Source organism: Aulonocara sp. 'chitande type north' Nkhata Bay, linkage group LG3 (genome assembly GCF_057382095.1).
Source record: "Aulonocara sp. 'chitande type north' Nkhata Bay isolate Kocher_YH1m ecotype deep benthic linkage group LG3, A_spYH_male_GT1.1, whole genome shotgun sequence".
NCBI classification, from domain to species: Eukaryota; Metazoa; Chordata; class Actinopteri; order Cichliformes; family Cichlidae; genus Aulonocara; species Aulonocara sp. 'chitande type north' Nkhata Bay.
In genome coordinates, this window is record NC_141346.1 from 38267806 (window position 1) to 38283168 (window position 15363).

At 42.4% G+C, this 15363-nt stretch overlaps 2 protein-coding genes across 2 annotated transcripts; one reads left to right on the forward strand and one right to left on the reverse strand.

Annotated features, from left to right (window-relative positions):
• Window positions 1-767: 767 nt before the first annotated feature.
• On the reverse strand, window positions 768-7889 carry nelfa (negative elongation factor complex member A). The gene is made up of 11 exons (XM_086279711.1): window positions 7630-7889; window positions 4579-4750; window positions 3779-3940; window positions 3504-3593; window positions 3299-3426; window positions 3107-3176; window positions 2928-3016; window positions 2724-2832; window positions 2296-2624; window positions 2108-2207; window positions 768-1435 (listed from the first exon to the last, which is right to left on the reverse strand). The coding sequence occupies exons 1-11, from the start codon at window positions 7837-7839 to the stop codon at window positions 1251-1253; spliced, it is 1644 nt and encodes a 547-aa protein (XP_086135837.1). The 5' UTR covers window positions 7840-7889; the 3' UTR covers window positions 768-1250.
• A 1887-nt stretch (window positions 7890-9776) lies between these two features.
• nicol1 (NELL2 interacting cell ontogeny regulator 1) lies at window positions 9777-15005 on the forward strand. Its single transcript, XM_086279739.1, has 4 exons — window positions 9777-9935; window positions 10140-10283; window positions 11174-11262; window positions 14084-15005. The coding sequence occupies exons 2-4, from the start codon at window positions 10172-10174 to the stop codon at window positions 14153-14155; spliced, it is 273 nt and encodes a 90-aa protein (XP_086135865.1). The 5' UTR covers window positions 9777-9935; window positions 10140-10171; the 3' UTR covers window positions 14156-15005.
• Window positions 15006-15363: the final 358 nt, after the last annotated feature.

The window sequence follows — 15363 nt, forward strand, 5'->3', positions numbered from 1 at the left end:
GTATCTCTGTCAAGTTCAAGACATGAATCACAATCAGTAAACAATTAAGTTGGTTAATTAAAAACAATGAAAGTGAACGGATTTCATATTTTCATTTCACTGCAACAAGATTTACAGAAACATTTTTCTCTTGGTGTATTAGATCACTTATGGGATATTGATCCCTATGTGGTGACCTGTGCTCACATATTTAAAAAAAAAAAGTGCATTCACACTATTCTGAAGCAGTTTAAAGTCGTGGTCAGTTCCTCTCCCAGGCTTTCTCCAGCATCACTTTTAAGCTTGGACTGGTTGGCAGGTGTTTTTAGGTCCAGGTTATGATCTGAGTTTTCAGGTGGAAGGACACATGCTGCCTAATTCATGCTGTGCTAAGACTTTGAGAAATGCTCATGCCACACACAAAGACAACTATACTTGTTTCAAATGCAGATCTCTGCCCTGTGTTGGTAAATTAACTATTGTTGACTGAAGCCACATCAAGGTACTCATGAGCAGGGCAGGAAGTCAGACACAGGAAGGACGCAGATTAAATGTTGAAACAAAACCACACTGGAGACACACACCGTCTCATTGGAGATATCTTAATAAGCATGTGTTTAAAGGTGTAATATAAGTTAAACACATAATAAACCCCCACTGGTCAAAGTGAGTAAGAAAGAGACACCTGCTGGAGTCTGTCATTTTATTTTCTTCCCTTCTTTTGGAATAAAAAGGATGAAAAATTATTAAACATCTACCAGAAGGCTCCAAAACAGAGGTGGACAGCATTAAGAACTAGTTATTTTTCTTTATTTCATCTCATCTTTACAATGACCGTCTTCGTTAATTTCTGTGTCATCACAAAACATGGTTTGGTTCTGAAATGTAGAAGAATAAGCTGCAAACGTCACATTTGCACAGAAAAATACAGACGGCTCGTCGTCTTTCTAAACACGTGACATGCTTGTACCTCAGTACAAATGTTCAAAGGTGCCTGCCGTGAGAATAACTCGTATCTCTCTCCTGTCAACAGCATCATTCAGAAATCGGAAGTGACATAAAAACAATAAAAGGGTAAGGGAAACAACCCCCCAAAAAAGCAAGTCTTCAAAGAGTCCCACATTTTGGAGGTGCAGCAAAAGGGAGAACCTTTCTCTCCTTGACAATCTTTCACCCTCCCCGTGCTCGATTTGGCCCAAATGTGTATGCAAATACTTTGTAACTGTGCGTAAACACGTCTGAAGTGGGGATTCCTGAGCGAGCGCATCGCCTCAGGAGGTGTTGGTGATGGGTTTGTATTTCTTGAGGCGGGTCCACTGTCCTGTGGAGTAGTTCATTTCGAAGACTGTGTCTACCAGCATGGTGGTGCTGCCAGTGCCGTCGGCTTTGGGCAAAACCTCTGTGTGCTCGCTCAGCTTGATCTGGATGATGTCCCCCTGCTCCGGGCATGGGTTCTCTGCAGGGAATGGATGGGGGGTAGGGAAGGGTGGAGTTAGAGTGGTAGGCTGGTTAAGTTTTTGCCTTGTCAGATGTGCATAAATGCTGAGAAATTATGAGGGACATCTACTGTAGTTAAAACTGCATTTAAACTGAAACATATTCTGTAAAATCCTGCAGCAAATGTGGGGAAACTCTGAATGACTACAGGGAATTCAGATTTACACAGGCCTTGAGACCAGTCAGTGACCTTATTGACCTTCATTTGTTGGGAAAAATGTTGCTGGCAGGTGCTGGGTGAATTCAATGCAAACTGGAAATTGAGACTGTTCAAACACATTCATAGTAGAAGATGTGCCTCACTGCTACAACAGGTTTAACTTTTATTTAAAAAGGTGCACAATCTCCAAGTTTTACTGCACTTTGAGAGTTTGCAGACAAGTTTCCATCTTCCATCCAAACATGCATCTGCAGCAATCTGCTAGTGACCAAAGTCACATTGTGTTAAAGCTAATTTGAAAAAAAGGGTGAAGTGAATGAAAACAGGTCTGACAGGAAATAAAACTGGTAAAATGGTAAACTAGATAAATAATCTGTACTTTTGGATACAGGCTCTGTGAGGAAGTAATATGCATTTATGAAAAAGCTGTTGTTTTTTATATTTGCATCAAGCAGCTAAAAACTCTCATACCTCTGGATCCAGCCATGAAGCCCAGGATGAGGGCCTTCTCCGGCCTCGTGACCTTGTTGGCGGTCTTGAACATCTCCTGGGCGGCGTACATCTGGTCTCTCTGACGGTCGGAAACAGTGGGGACAGATAATTTAGCTGACGTTTTAATATCCTCTGACTTTGAAAGTCTTGAAATGGTGTTTATTTACCGTAAGTGAGAGGTTCTTTTTGGGCTGTGGCTGTGGTGGCGTAGGGGCTGCTGTCGGGGTGGGGGTCTGAGGTGTGCTGGGAGGCTGAGTGGGGGTCTCTGGCTGGCTGGCTGTCGCAGCTGCTGGTGGTCCATTGCTGGCGGGGGTGGATACCGGTGTGCTGGGGGATGTGGGAGTTGCAGGGTTTGCTGTGGTTCCCGCGTTGTACATAGGCGGTCTCTGCTTGTACTGGCCCGGTAAGGTGGCGTTGGCACCTGTGGTCGCTGTCGCCGACTCCTCTGGCTGACGGGCCGCCTGCAGCGTGTCCCGTCCCGAACCACCAGCATTGGCTTTGGAGGAGGAGGACATGAAGGAAACGCATGAGCAGGGAATTTTACTTTATATGTTTGAGTGAGAAAGCGCTGAGCCCTGGGAGGTAGGCGGCTAACCTGGCTGTGCCTCGGAGCTGGGAATGTAAGACGAGGAGGGAACCATGCTGGGTGTGGCTGGTAGGTAGCTGGTTGACGGCAGAGGATTCTCGTTCAGCGACCCCAGTTTCTGAGAAACAACACAAAGGAGTGAACCTACGATGGCAGAGAGGCAAACGGGGGCTGGTGTGACAGAGAACAGTAGATATACGTTGGGTTAAATACCTGTGCGGAGACGAGGCCAGCAGCGTAGTCGGGTGTGGTGTTTTCCACCACAGCTTCTTCTTTGGCTGCTTTCTCTCCAGCCTCGGTTTCTATATCATAAAAAGAAGCACAGGTTAAGCACCGACAGTGTCACACTTTATTGCTCAAGAAAATCTAACTAAGGCTGTAAATTTACTTACCCAAAGTCTTTCGCCTCCTCTTAGCTTCTCTTCCAGCTCCAACCATATCCAGCTCTGAAATATCTAACAGCTGAACAATAGGAGAAAAAAAAACCCTCTGTCACTCCAATCCTGCAGGAGCTCAATGAAAGCGAAGAACAAGGATGAAAGAATGAAAGCCGTAAGAAAAACGATACACTGGGTACGACTTACCTTGACCCCCCGCTCCTTACGCAGGGGCGTCCGTGCGGGAGCAATAGGTGTGCGGTTACTGGGAGGGCTGAACATACTGGGGGTGGTGGGGCTGCGGAATGGGGCTTTGGGAATCCCCTTGAGAGGAGCTGTAATGCAAACGTGGATGCAGTGAAATAATTTAAATCTTTTTTTAGTAGGACTTTTTTTTTTTTTTTTTACTTACTTGTGGTGTCAATCTTTTTGACCAATCCTCTCCCTTTGGCATGAAAAGGCACTCCGGCTGTCTTCTTCAGCTGCTGGGCTGTCTCTGTAGCTATAAAACAAATTGGTTTAAAACGTGTTAAGTTGGACAATCAATTTTTGAAGAACACCAGACACTCACAATCTGGCAGGCACAGTAAAACGAACACAAATGCACATCTTTTACCCCACCCCACGGTCTCTCCCCCCCATAGCTGTGGGACGTGGTGTGTATTGGCCATTATTAAATGAACTTACATTTCTGCAGCAGCTCTGCTCTCAGGGTTGCACTCTTGGGCTTCCTCTTCAGCTGGAAATGTTTGACGGGAGGTGTGAGGGGTCCCACCAGAGTAGTCAATGCACTTTTATTCAGGTACTGGCACTCCAGAGGAAGCATGGCCGACGCCTCGCACTCGCTCACTGAGGAGGAAGAGAAAGGTGGGGATGTTAACTGCAGCACTGACCACTGTGCTCCTCTGTCTGTGGCTGGTCAGCAATATAAAACACGACTCTGCTCACTGAGCTGACGAGTGTTTTTCATTAACAGATACTTTATCCCTTTGTTACTACTGAAAAAAATTGAATTCAACATATAAGACAGCTCGCATAAGTTAAATAGAGCTCAAGTAGTAAAAACTTAAAATTAATATAAAATTAAGGAACTAAATTTAAATGAAATAGAAGTAAATATTTAAGTAAAATATCAAAACATGACAATTTAAATAAAAGCGTGGAGTTATGTTTCTGCAATCAACACTAATCTAAATACAGCGACAGGAAAAAACAGCAGAAGTGCTTCCACTTTAAACCTTTTGAGTCTTGCTTGTGGTCATCTTGCCTTCCAGTTTACAGATAAAACAACATGAGGGGAAACCACTGTACTACATGAGATCCGTCTACACCAGAAACCACCTGGGTAGTTTTCATGGCTCAGAATGGCTCCGCAAGTCATCTGAATATAGTTAAAGCAAAGACACTGTAGCTATGCACTTGCATTTATTTAAATGTGTAAGACATCAGCGCTCACCTGGAAATGATGCAAATGAATATAAAACTACCTTTCTCCCTGAGCTCTCCGAGAATATCCTGCACATTTGGATTCTGCTCCTCCAAGTCCAGATTCAGAGAGCCGGTCTCTGGGAAGGACTTGAGGATGTCTGCAACCATCAGCACCCAGGGCTCTGAGTCCACCGTAGCCAGCTGGATTATCTCCGACAGGGCCTCCTTCATCTGGCAAGAAAGGTGGTGTTAGTGAAACCTACAGACACTGTAGTTACTTTAGCATTAGTTCCACAGGTTAACAGCACACAACCGAGTCTGTGAATCTATTTTTGGTCTGCGCTCATGGTTCAGAAAACACCGGTTGCTTACATGAAGAAACAACTTGCATCATATCCTCCCGGACAGCTTGAATATGAGTGTGTGTAATCACTAACTTTTCAGACACACACTTTTCCTTTAAAAAAAGCTCACACCTGACACACACCACCCCGACACTTTACAAATTGTAAGATAAATAATCACTCCTGTACAGACAAAAAAGTCCAGATTAATCAAACCCTCAGAGTGTGACTGAAATAATATAAAAGTATTCTGAATACTAGTTATTATCCCCGAGTATTTTCCATTTTTCCATCTTTTAAATTCACACCTCCTCCATCTCTGGAAAATCCAGCATGAATAAACATTCACATAACTGCGATTTCAAGACTTTAACAACTGGATACAAAGAAACCTGATTTTGTGCAGTGATGTTTATCAAAGGGAAGCCATCCAACATGCAACACGAGGAGGACGCCAGCTTCAACCAACCATTAAATGCAGTCATGTTAATATCCACGTGACAGAGGCTATAGAGTCTGTCCACCTCCCTGCACTTATAGGTTCAGTGTTGCCAAAATCAACCCTGTTCCAAAATACTTTGCAAATGATATTTGTCACTGACTTTCCTCCATAGTCGATGCAAATGACAGTCAGTATTATTCAAGTCATCACACATTAGAGCAACCTCACAATGATAACTATGTTTTTGCAAAAGTAAACTCAAAATGCACCGTTCCAAATGTTTATGCAGGTTCAAAATCTTTTATTGGTTGTAAAGAACTGAAAATTGGTCATTTGCTCAATATGCAGCATTACTGAAATCAAAAGCCGTTTCAATCAAAAACATCTTAACAAACCAAGTTACATGTTAACATGGGATCCCTTCTTTCATAGAACCTTCGCAGTTCTTGCATCCATTGAACTTGAGTTCATAGATCTTTTCCTTGAGTATGCTCTAAGGTTCTCAATAGGGTTGAGGTCAGGGGGGCATGAGGACCACGCCATGAGTTTCTCCCCTTTTATGGCCATAGCAGACAATGCCACAGAGATATTGTTTGCAGCATGAGCTATATTGTCATGTACCCTAGCCTTAACATCCTCTTCTGTCACACCAACCCTCTGCATCACCAGACACCCCACGATGCAATATCATAATTTTTTATCATTTTTCAATATGGTGAATATTGCGTCAAAATATATTGTGATTTAGCAATTTTTCCTCAAATTTAAACTTTCATTATCAGTTGTATCCCACAAATAGCTGGCAGCCAGTAGCATTGCGCTCATTGACGAAGAGTCATTCAGACTGATGGCAGCATGTTGGCAATCTGTCTGTGTTTATAAGCTAGACAGCACTTATTTGCAAGCCTTGATCAGTGTCTCTAAGAGTGACTGGAGTCAGTCCAAGCACGATTGTGACTGTCTGCAGAAAGGTGGCCTCCTATCAGGGGACTTGTGCAATTTCCTTGTGATCAAAAGTGGTCATAAGTGCAAGATCCTCAAGCTGTGAGCAACCACAAGTTATAATCTGTTGCATGCAATCACCAGGCAGACATCAATTCTTTTTAAGCTATAAGGAGGTAGCTCTACTACTTTTACTCCTGTGACTGAGCCATTAGCTTGCTCTCAAACAGTTGAACCAATTTAATGCAAGTTTGCTCAGCTAACGTTATCTCAGGATGGTGGTTAAAAAGAGCTGAAGGCATTTAACTACAAAATATTAATATTTGGTGGCCCTGTGTCTATGAAGCATCGCCTTTTCTCCCTCCACACCTACTACATGTCCTCCTTCACTACATCCATGAATCTCTTCTGAGGCGTTTTCTTTTTCCTCCTGTCTGGCAGCTCCATTTTCAACATCCTTTCTCCAATAGATCCACTCTCCCTCCTCTGCACATGTCCAAACCATCTCAGCCTTGAACTCAATTGATTTCTTTTCATTTCTATCTAAATATTAACATTTTCAGCTCGGTCTTGTCTGTTTTTGTCAGAGCCACTGTTCCAAAACATTCATCATAGCAAGACTCGCTACCATCTAGTAAACCTTCCCTTTCACACTTGCTGCTCTCCTTCAAAACCACTTAATTAAAATAAATATTTGCATTAAAACAGCCAAGAGCTTCCGTGGTTTGCATACGGGAAATTACTCCTGAGCTTAGCCGCCAATTTCACTTAAACAACACACTTGAATGCTTGTTTTAAGAAACCCCATTAATAATTAGCTTAATAATTTTGCATTTGTTATTGAACAGTCTGGCTATATAAGCCACACAAATGACGGCTGTGTATCGTTTCCTGCGGGGGGAACAGGTGATCAGTGGGTCCGGGAGCTAGTACCGCCCTCCAGCCTAACGCCAGCTCTCAGCCGCCCATCCCACCACAATGTCCGTGCGAGCACCGCTAGGCTAGCGTTGCTCGCTGTAGCCGGTAAACAACCGCTGGAAAGACAAATGTGCGCAGGGGTAAAGTCAGCTCGGGAGCATCCTGTCGTTAGAGGGTAAAAGTGTTTCGTGCATTGAAGCCGGGGTTTAAAAAAAGAAAAAATGGGGAGCATGTCGAGGAAATAACGAGTTTGCCGCTTCTTCAGTTAGCCTTCGGATAAATATGGTAGCATAATGTTAGCTGGAAAGGTTTATTAATATTGTTAGGCTTTTAAATATGCCACTAAACCGTCACAGGGACCTCAGTGCTTTTTAAAATCTAGCGCAATTATCGGCTCGTTTCTCAGCCGTGTATCCGAGGTAACAACTTATCGTACCTTCCAGGCTAACACCGAGCTAACCCACCTCGTCAACGGTCCTCCGCGGAAGGTGCAGCATCCCGAGCAGGAGTTTCAGCTTCACCGGCGGCGACAAGCTCGAAAAACATAGCCGTATGTTGTCGATAACCGACACGGTGAGGAGCGAAGCGATGCTCGGAGGCGTCCAGAGCTCGTCCGTGGATCCTAGTTTGTTGTGAAGCCACAGGCCGGTGTCGCTGTCCTTCATCGACGCCATCTTGGAAAAAGAAGTGTTTTGAGTTCGGGCATTTTAACAGGCTACCTAAGAAAACAGCAGTCAGGACCCCGCCCATAACCCGGGGTGGGGTGGGGGGCAATTGTGAACGCAGAGCCGTGAGGAGACCGGGTGAAATCCACCTTTAAGTGTGGAACTGTACACAGTGTGTGGTTAATAAAGTTTTAAGAAGGAAGGTGTAAACAAGGGCAGATGCGGGAAGTCTTTGTTACCTCATGTAATACAGTGCTACACATCTGCCGAGCAGAGAAACATCTGTATTGTCATAGTAACAGGTTATTTCAACCCTGCCCTGTCACAGTTTACTACACTACTGGCAGCCACACTTCTCACTGGTCCCCGATATTTGCTATGCTGCTTTTACTGCATTTAAGCAGCCTGTTATGTTAAACCACAGCACATCCAACCCATTTAATCGATGTCATATGTTTGCTGTGCTAAACTTTCCCACCTCTAGGATGAATAAAGTATATTATTATTATGTCCTCTTATCTTAAAATGTGTTTTCTTCGGGCTGCGACCTTTAGGAGTCGCCACAGCAGTTCACCTGCCACCGTATCCCTGACATCTTCCCGTCACACCAGCCCTCCCTCACTACATCCATGAATCTTCTCTGGGGCTTTCCTCTTCAACATCCTTTGTCTAATATATCCACTATCCCTCCTCTGCACATGTATAAACCATCTCAACCTTGTTTCTCTAAAGATCCAAAGTGCTGAACCTGAGCCATCCCTTTGATGGATTCATTTCATCATGAGTCCATCTTTTTGTCAGTGCCACTGTTCATACATCGCAGCAGGTCTCACAACCTTCTTGTAAACTTTCTCATTCACTCTTGCTGCTATCCTGACACTTGTCTCCACCCAATTCACCACGCCTGCATTCTCTTCTTCACCCCTCTCGTGCACTTGTCTTTTGCTTTAGGTGGTTGACTCCAAGTATTTAAACTCATCCACCTTCAATATCTGTAAATGTTCACCTCTCCACACACACATGTATTGTGCCTTGCTTTTACTTGATTTCATTCCTCTTCTCTCCTGTGCGTACTTCCACCTGCTCCACACTCTCTCCATGGATCACAGTGTTATCTGCAAACATCATAGTCCACAGAGACTCCAGCCTGAACTCATCTGTCAGCCCAGTTGTCACCACTGCAAACAAGAAGGGGCTCAGAGTCCATCCCTCATGTAATCCCACTCCCACCTTGAACTCATCCGTCACTCCTACTGCACACCCACCACTCTGTTATCATTCATGTCTCGCACCACCCTCACATACTTCTCTGCTATTCCTGGCATCCTTATATACACTTTCTCTAGATCCACAAAGACATCTTAAATGAGCTTGCTTCACTAATTTGTGCTGTTTACAAGTATATAGTCAATTATTATTTGCTCTTACTTATTACATGGGATATTAATTGGATATGTATCTATATCTTTACACTGAATAGTCGCCTCATTTAATGCCAGACTATAAACATGTAAATGTCAAAAACATGAAGATTCAGTGTGCTGCAGTAACAGACTAACTGTTTCAGTTTAGTGCTTTTGTTCAACGTGGCTGTAAATCGCGCACCCTATTTTAAAAAGAAAATCATAAAAATGTAGTTGTATTTGATTTATATTAATGTAAAAATAGGTCAATGGAAATACACAATTTTAAATATTGGAATTATAGCTGAAACTGTGCATGTATGTATATACTGCACTCAATTTACGGAACAAAATGCAGTATTGATCTCTAAAATGTAGGTAATCAAATGAGGTATCTTTAATAATAATAACTATACTGCTTTTTACATTGAGTTTTTAAGTAAATATTGCTCTCTCGAGCTCTCTGTCTGTTATCCTGTTAATGAATGCATGACCTACCCATCAATAAACTCTACGGGTAAACTGCCCATCAAGGCTTTTATTTTTTTAAGTGCTGTCACCGGAAGTCTCGTTTTCGAGGCCCCTGGAGAAAATTTCAGCCAACCAACACGCATGCGCACTAATTTAATCTCCATACAACAGTACTCGGTGGGCATCTTGCGCTCATCTGGCGATCTGCAAACCATCATCGGCCGATTGACGGTAGGTTACCGTGCAGGTGGTCAGATAAGCGGTAATTACTCTGTGCGGGCTGAGCTTTTAAACACATACAAACATTTACTGGTTGGAAACTGGAGCATTATCTGAACAAAGCCCATCATTTTCCCCCTCATTTGATTGGCTGACGGCCGTGTAGGACATTTTCTGCCCTTTAATTTATACATTTTGCCTAATTGTACTCTCCAGATCAGAGGTGAGTAAGTGATCGCACCGTCGCCATGGCTTCCAGCGGGTATGTGCAGGCAGTGGTGCTGCTGCTGGCGCTGCAGCTCGTCTGTGTCGGGGCAGCTGATGCGGATCATGAGACGGGGACTGTCATCCCTGCCGAAAGTAGGTGGATTTAAAAATTAGATTAATTTTTCCCTCCACCTGTTGAGTACAAGTTTTGAGATGTTTTAGACGAGTATGTGTCCGCCACGGTGATCTTTCCACAGTCTAATGACTGCAGGTCTCACAGGGGTGCTGTTGAGGGAATTGTAGGTCATCTTAATTAATGTACGCTTGGATCATGAAACTGGGCCTCCACTGCTGCTTAAAGGCACACATACCGAGCAGGTTAGAAGGAAAATATACATAAGTGTGACTTCATGGATGCTCAGGTAGAAAAGCTTGATTATGTTGTTTGTAAATTAAAAGCTAGATGAGAAAAAAAATCTAGATGAACACTTCCACAAAGCTAAATTCTCTATATTTGTTTAAAATATTTGTTTCTTCAAATAAATGATCAATTCAAAGATGACAAAGCACAGCAGTCAGTCGCTTTCTGCTACAGACTAATCTCATTAATAAGATTTATGGTTCCTTTTTGTAAATGATGACTCTGGGTCAGGTCACTGATTCTCTACTTCTACTCAATACACTTTATAGTTTACGTCTGCAGCCACAAGAACACACCAAATCAGCATTAAATTGGAGTCTAATTTGATGCTTTCCAGTCATGCACACATACAAAAAAAATCCAGGCTCAAAATGTGAAAAACCATGAGTGTGTGTTCTGTTGTGTTAATGAAAAAGTGAAAAAAGCAAGATTCACAGTCATTTAGAGGTCATTGAATTGCATTCACATTATCATTATCAGTGATACATTCACCTCATAAATCACGGCATGCTACTCCCACCTACATCATTTGCATTTAGAAGTATCGGTGATACTGGCTCTGTACTAACTTGGTATCTCACGCCGCTGCCTTTGTTTCTGAACTCATTTCTGCTGTTTCCAGGTCGCCCGTGTGTGGACTGTCATGCCTTTGAGTTTATGCAGAGGGCGCTGCAAGATCTAAAGAAGACCGCTTTCAACCTAGATGCCAGGGTAAGTCCTCTCTAATTTCCTTTTCATTCTAGAGACTACTGCAGAGATTCATGCACCAGCTGATGTATTTCATAAAATAACTGATCTTCATGAGCCTTTGTGGTGGGGTGGCAACTGCTTCTATCAGTTCCCATATTGTTATATAGTAAATGTGACATTATGTGGTACGTTTTAGTATATGTTAATGTCTACATCTGCATTTTAGCGCAAGGTTAGTCCTTTTTCATTTATTTCCTGGTTTTTAGATATGAAAATTGTGGAGCGCAGCTTTTAGAGATTGCTGTGCTTCATTTTCCAAATGACCTCAGACACCCACACACTCCCATCACTGTGCCAAAGAGCAGTCATAATACCTGTGCCTATAAATTCCTGTGCTGCAAAGAATAGGGATTTTTTTTTTGTCGCTATAGTTTGGATTGTTGTGAAATATTTTTGGGATTTGTACATTTTACACTTTAACTCCAAGCACACCGAGCTTACGTGTGAACTGTAGTACTGATTTCAATTCAGGGCACACATACCTGCTTTTGGATCAGCTGATATGACTTTTATTCTCTGTTTATATAATTTAATTGTGTGGACCCAAGAAATGAAGGTTAATGCGACTGAAAACAATCGCTGCACCCCTCGATTACTCTGACAGACAAGGAGATAAGTTAGATCCAGCCACTGTGACCCAAACAGCATGGCCAGTTGCCAGGAAGGGGGGGGGGGGGGTAAATGGATTGGTCCAAATGGAAATGAAGGGAAAGGTCTAGGAGGAGAGTCTAAAGCTGAGTGGAAGGAGGAGGAAGGTAGAGGCTGGAGACAGAGAGGAGGTGTAAGATGTGCAGAACTGTGCTCAACCTAGTGAACAGTCTACGATCAGGCAGCGTGCTGGAGCTGGTACGATTTATTTATGGCAGGAAGTGCTGAGCGGCAGCTGGTGACCCGACATCCCACGCACCTCACTCCACTCCTGTAGTCAAACACAGGCGCACAGAGAGGCTGGAGGAAACGGAGCGAGAGAAAGTGGCATGACACTTTACACTGTGCACAAGTTGCTGTAGGAGAACATATCCTAATATGACTAATATTAATATGACTGTGGATTAAGCAGCATCCATTATGATGTTTTCAGCTGTGTTCTTAGAACTAGAGTAGCTCTGTATCTGATTGGCTGCCCATCGCAAACAAAACGTTTAAACAGCAGGTGGGCGGGGCTGCTCTGTGCCTGAGAGGACCACATCAGGAGTAATCCCTTTTTGATTTCATACAGAGCCAAGACTAAAAATGTTGACGAAGATGAAAGTTTAGGGCAGCCTGAAACATGAACTGTTAGCTCACAGGGATCATCTGTCTACACGTTGACACATTATTCCTGACCATGAAACATCAAAAGTATAACGACGGGCAAGTTCAACAGTATTTCTTAGTTTTTTCTACATGATAAAGAAATGCTGCTGTAGTAATGAAAGAAGTGTGTCAGCATGATTTAAACTGTAAGATATAAATGTAAGATTAAAGAAAAATGTTCGGTTACTAATGTAACCCCAGTTCTCTGAAAACCGAGTGAGATACCTCACAGAGTGAGGTTTGAAAGAAAACAGAAAGTTTCTGTTACTTCACTGAAAATAGCATGTTGTTTTTTATTGTAGACACATTGTAGAAAACAGAAATGTGTAGAGTTTATTGCAATTTGTTTTTTTTAAAAATATTTATATTACTTAATTACTTTGGTGTAGTATCAGGAGAAGCTGCAAAACCTATTAAAATATAATTTAAAATTCCAAAATGTATGCTCTCCTCCTCGGATTGGAGTCCATGCCGGGCTGATTATGTTTGACACTCGTGGATTCTTCTGTGTACCATGATGAGATTGAACAACTTCATCAAAATGGTGTGAAACTAATCGTCTGATTCCAAGCATCACTAAATCAGAGAAAATAGTTATTGATCATGAACCAGTGCTCATCAGAATCCACTCAATAACTGTCAGCCGTCCTCATATAAATATTTAGCTGTTGGCAGATACACATCAATAATCTGTGTGCAAGCCTGCAGCAGTGATTCAGAGCTTGCTGATGCTAGAGAGCGTCCTTATTAAATATGGAATTGCAATGGTTTGGCAACTTAACAGCAGGCTTGGATAAAACAGCCATGAAGGTCATGGGAATACGAGTACGGGCCTTACAGAGCCCGTGTGAGCATGCTGTTACAGAACAAGCAACAAAGCACACTGCACATCTTTCCTCTCAAGGCAAACCTCTGCCATCAGGAAGAAGACTCAGGAGGGCCAAAGTGCAAAACAAACTGCCTGAAGCTATTGTTCCTTCCAGCCTCCAATAAGCTACTGAACTGCAGAGTTACAGACTAGCAGAATAAAAAACGATGTGCAAGACATGGACAGTAAGCACTTTGTAAACCTTAGAAATTCTTTGTAATTCGGTTAAACCTCTTTATTCAGTTTTCTTTTATGTTGATGTTTATGTTTTATTTGCAGTCGTGATGTTGTGGCTTATATTTGTTTAAATCTGCGAGGTTTGAAAAAGCTGTCATGTAATAAAAATCCCGTGGCAGCATCTATGGTTAAAACTTAAACTGTAAAATTATAATTGTATCAAAATATCACAGGGAAATACAAACCCTAATCGAAGTAAACTGGGATACTGTGCAATTATTCACAATAGAACATAGAAACATATCAAATGCTTTAAATGAAACGTTTTAATATTTGATTTTTTTAGAACATTTTGCAGCTGATGAAGACAACAGGTCAGAAACCTGATATTTAATGTAGTAAAATGTTGTGGTTTTTTTGTTTGTTTGTTTCCTGCTGCAGACAGAGACGCTGGTGCTGAGGACGGAGAGGAGGGCTCTGTGTGACTGTATGCCCACCAACTCGCTGCGCTGAGCTCCTGAGGACACGTCCCGCTCTAACAGCACCTCGACACACTTCAAAAACAACTCTGTCCAGAACCTCTGCTCATGTACAGCAGCTCTCATCTTTGCATATTCACACAATAGGCACTTTATTTTGTTTTCTCTCATGTCACTGTTCAGTGAAGCTCTGATTTAAAGTCACGAGGCATGCTTTCGTTCTGCCTTATCTGGGATGACTTTTATACCGCTGACATGGTGTATCAGACACCTGTGAACTTAGATTGTTTTCACTGACAGCCGCTCTCATGTGTCTCCTATAAAGCGTAAACATTTTTGGACTTTTTCGACTGTATAATGTGGATAGGCTGTGGTACGTATCTGTAAACTTGTTGAATGTCTTGTACGAGGTTAAGGTTTACACACATTGAACTGTAGCATCACACAGAGTTCATTCAACGGCTCAACATTAGATTTCGGTTAGTTAAATTATTATTAGGAATCTGACAGTAATTGACTGATTCAAAGGAATTGTTTGGGAGGTTTACAAATGAAACGTTTGTAAAGAAATGAAGTTTTACCTCTTTGCAAAAGGGGACTCGTAGGTCTTGATTTAGCACAGCACTGTAGCATGAATTTTCAGCACTTTTATTTAACCTGTTGTTAATATCGATTGTATGTATAGATTATGTACATGTAGACGGGTATGTGGAACGGAGGAGTCATAAGCAGGGGAGGGAGGAGTGAACAGACCTGCAGCAGGGAACATGGAAGTAGAAATAGTAACTGTCTTACTGTTGCTTGTTAATAAACAGCGTATTTATGTCACAATGAGCCCCATTCACTGTCTTATTGTTGCACCTTTAAATAAAAACAATGAATGACCTTTACTGTTTGTATTCTAATGAATTACAGTCCATTCAGTTATTTTCATTGCTTCTTGGTCATGCAGCTCACCAGTCAGGCATTAACAGTATGACTGCTGACAGCTAATAACATTCATCATCTCGTCATCATAGCACCCATTGGTGACATCTTTTCCTCAAAGTTGAGGTGTTAGGAGGGAACATGTGCAAGTGTAAGAATTTGACCAAACTGTGATGCAGCTCTTCTGGGGTGTTTGGACAATGTTCTGCTGGGAAACCTTGGGTCCTGTTTCTTTGACATATACCACCTTTTGTTGTCCCCTTTGCTTAACATTGGCCATCCAAAGAGAGAGATGGTGTGAAAATCAACCAACAC

What these genes read in the sequence shown, in the direction of transcription:
- nelfa (XM_086279711.1), bottom strand. Translation starts at nt 7,839, where the DNA reads ATGGCGTCGATGAAGGACAGCGACACCGGCCTGTGGCTTCACAACAAA. An exon ending in CGCGGAGGACCGTTGACGAG is followed by an intron (nt 4,751 to 7,629) that starts GTGGGTTAGCTC and finishes CTTTCTTGCCAG; the next exon opens with ATGAAGGAGGCCCTGTCGGA. An exon ending in CAAAAAGATTGACACCACAA is followed by an intron (nt 3,427 to 3,503) that starts GTAAGTAAAAAA and finishes TTTGCATTACAG; the next exon opens with CTCCTCTCAAGGGGATTCCC.
- nicol1 (XM_086279739.1), top strand. Translation starts at nt 10,172, where the DNA reads ATGGCTTCCAGCGGGTATGTGCAGGCAGTGGTGCTGCTGCTGGCGCTG. An exon ending in GACTGTCATCCCTGCCGAAA is followed by an intron (nt 10,284 to 11,173) that starts GTAGGTGGATTT and finishes TGCTGTTTCCAG; the next exon opens with GTCGCCCGTGTGTGGACTGT. An exon ending in CTTTCAACCTAGATGCCAGG is followed by an intron (nt 11,263 to 14,083) that starts GTAAGTCCTCTC and finishes TTCCTGCTGCAG; the next exon opens with ACAGAGACGCTGGTGCTGAG.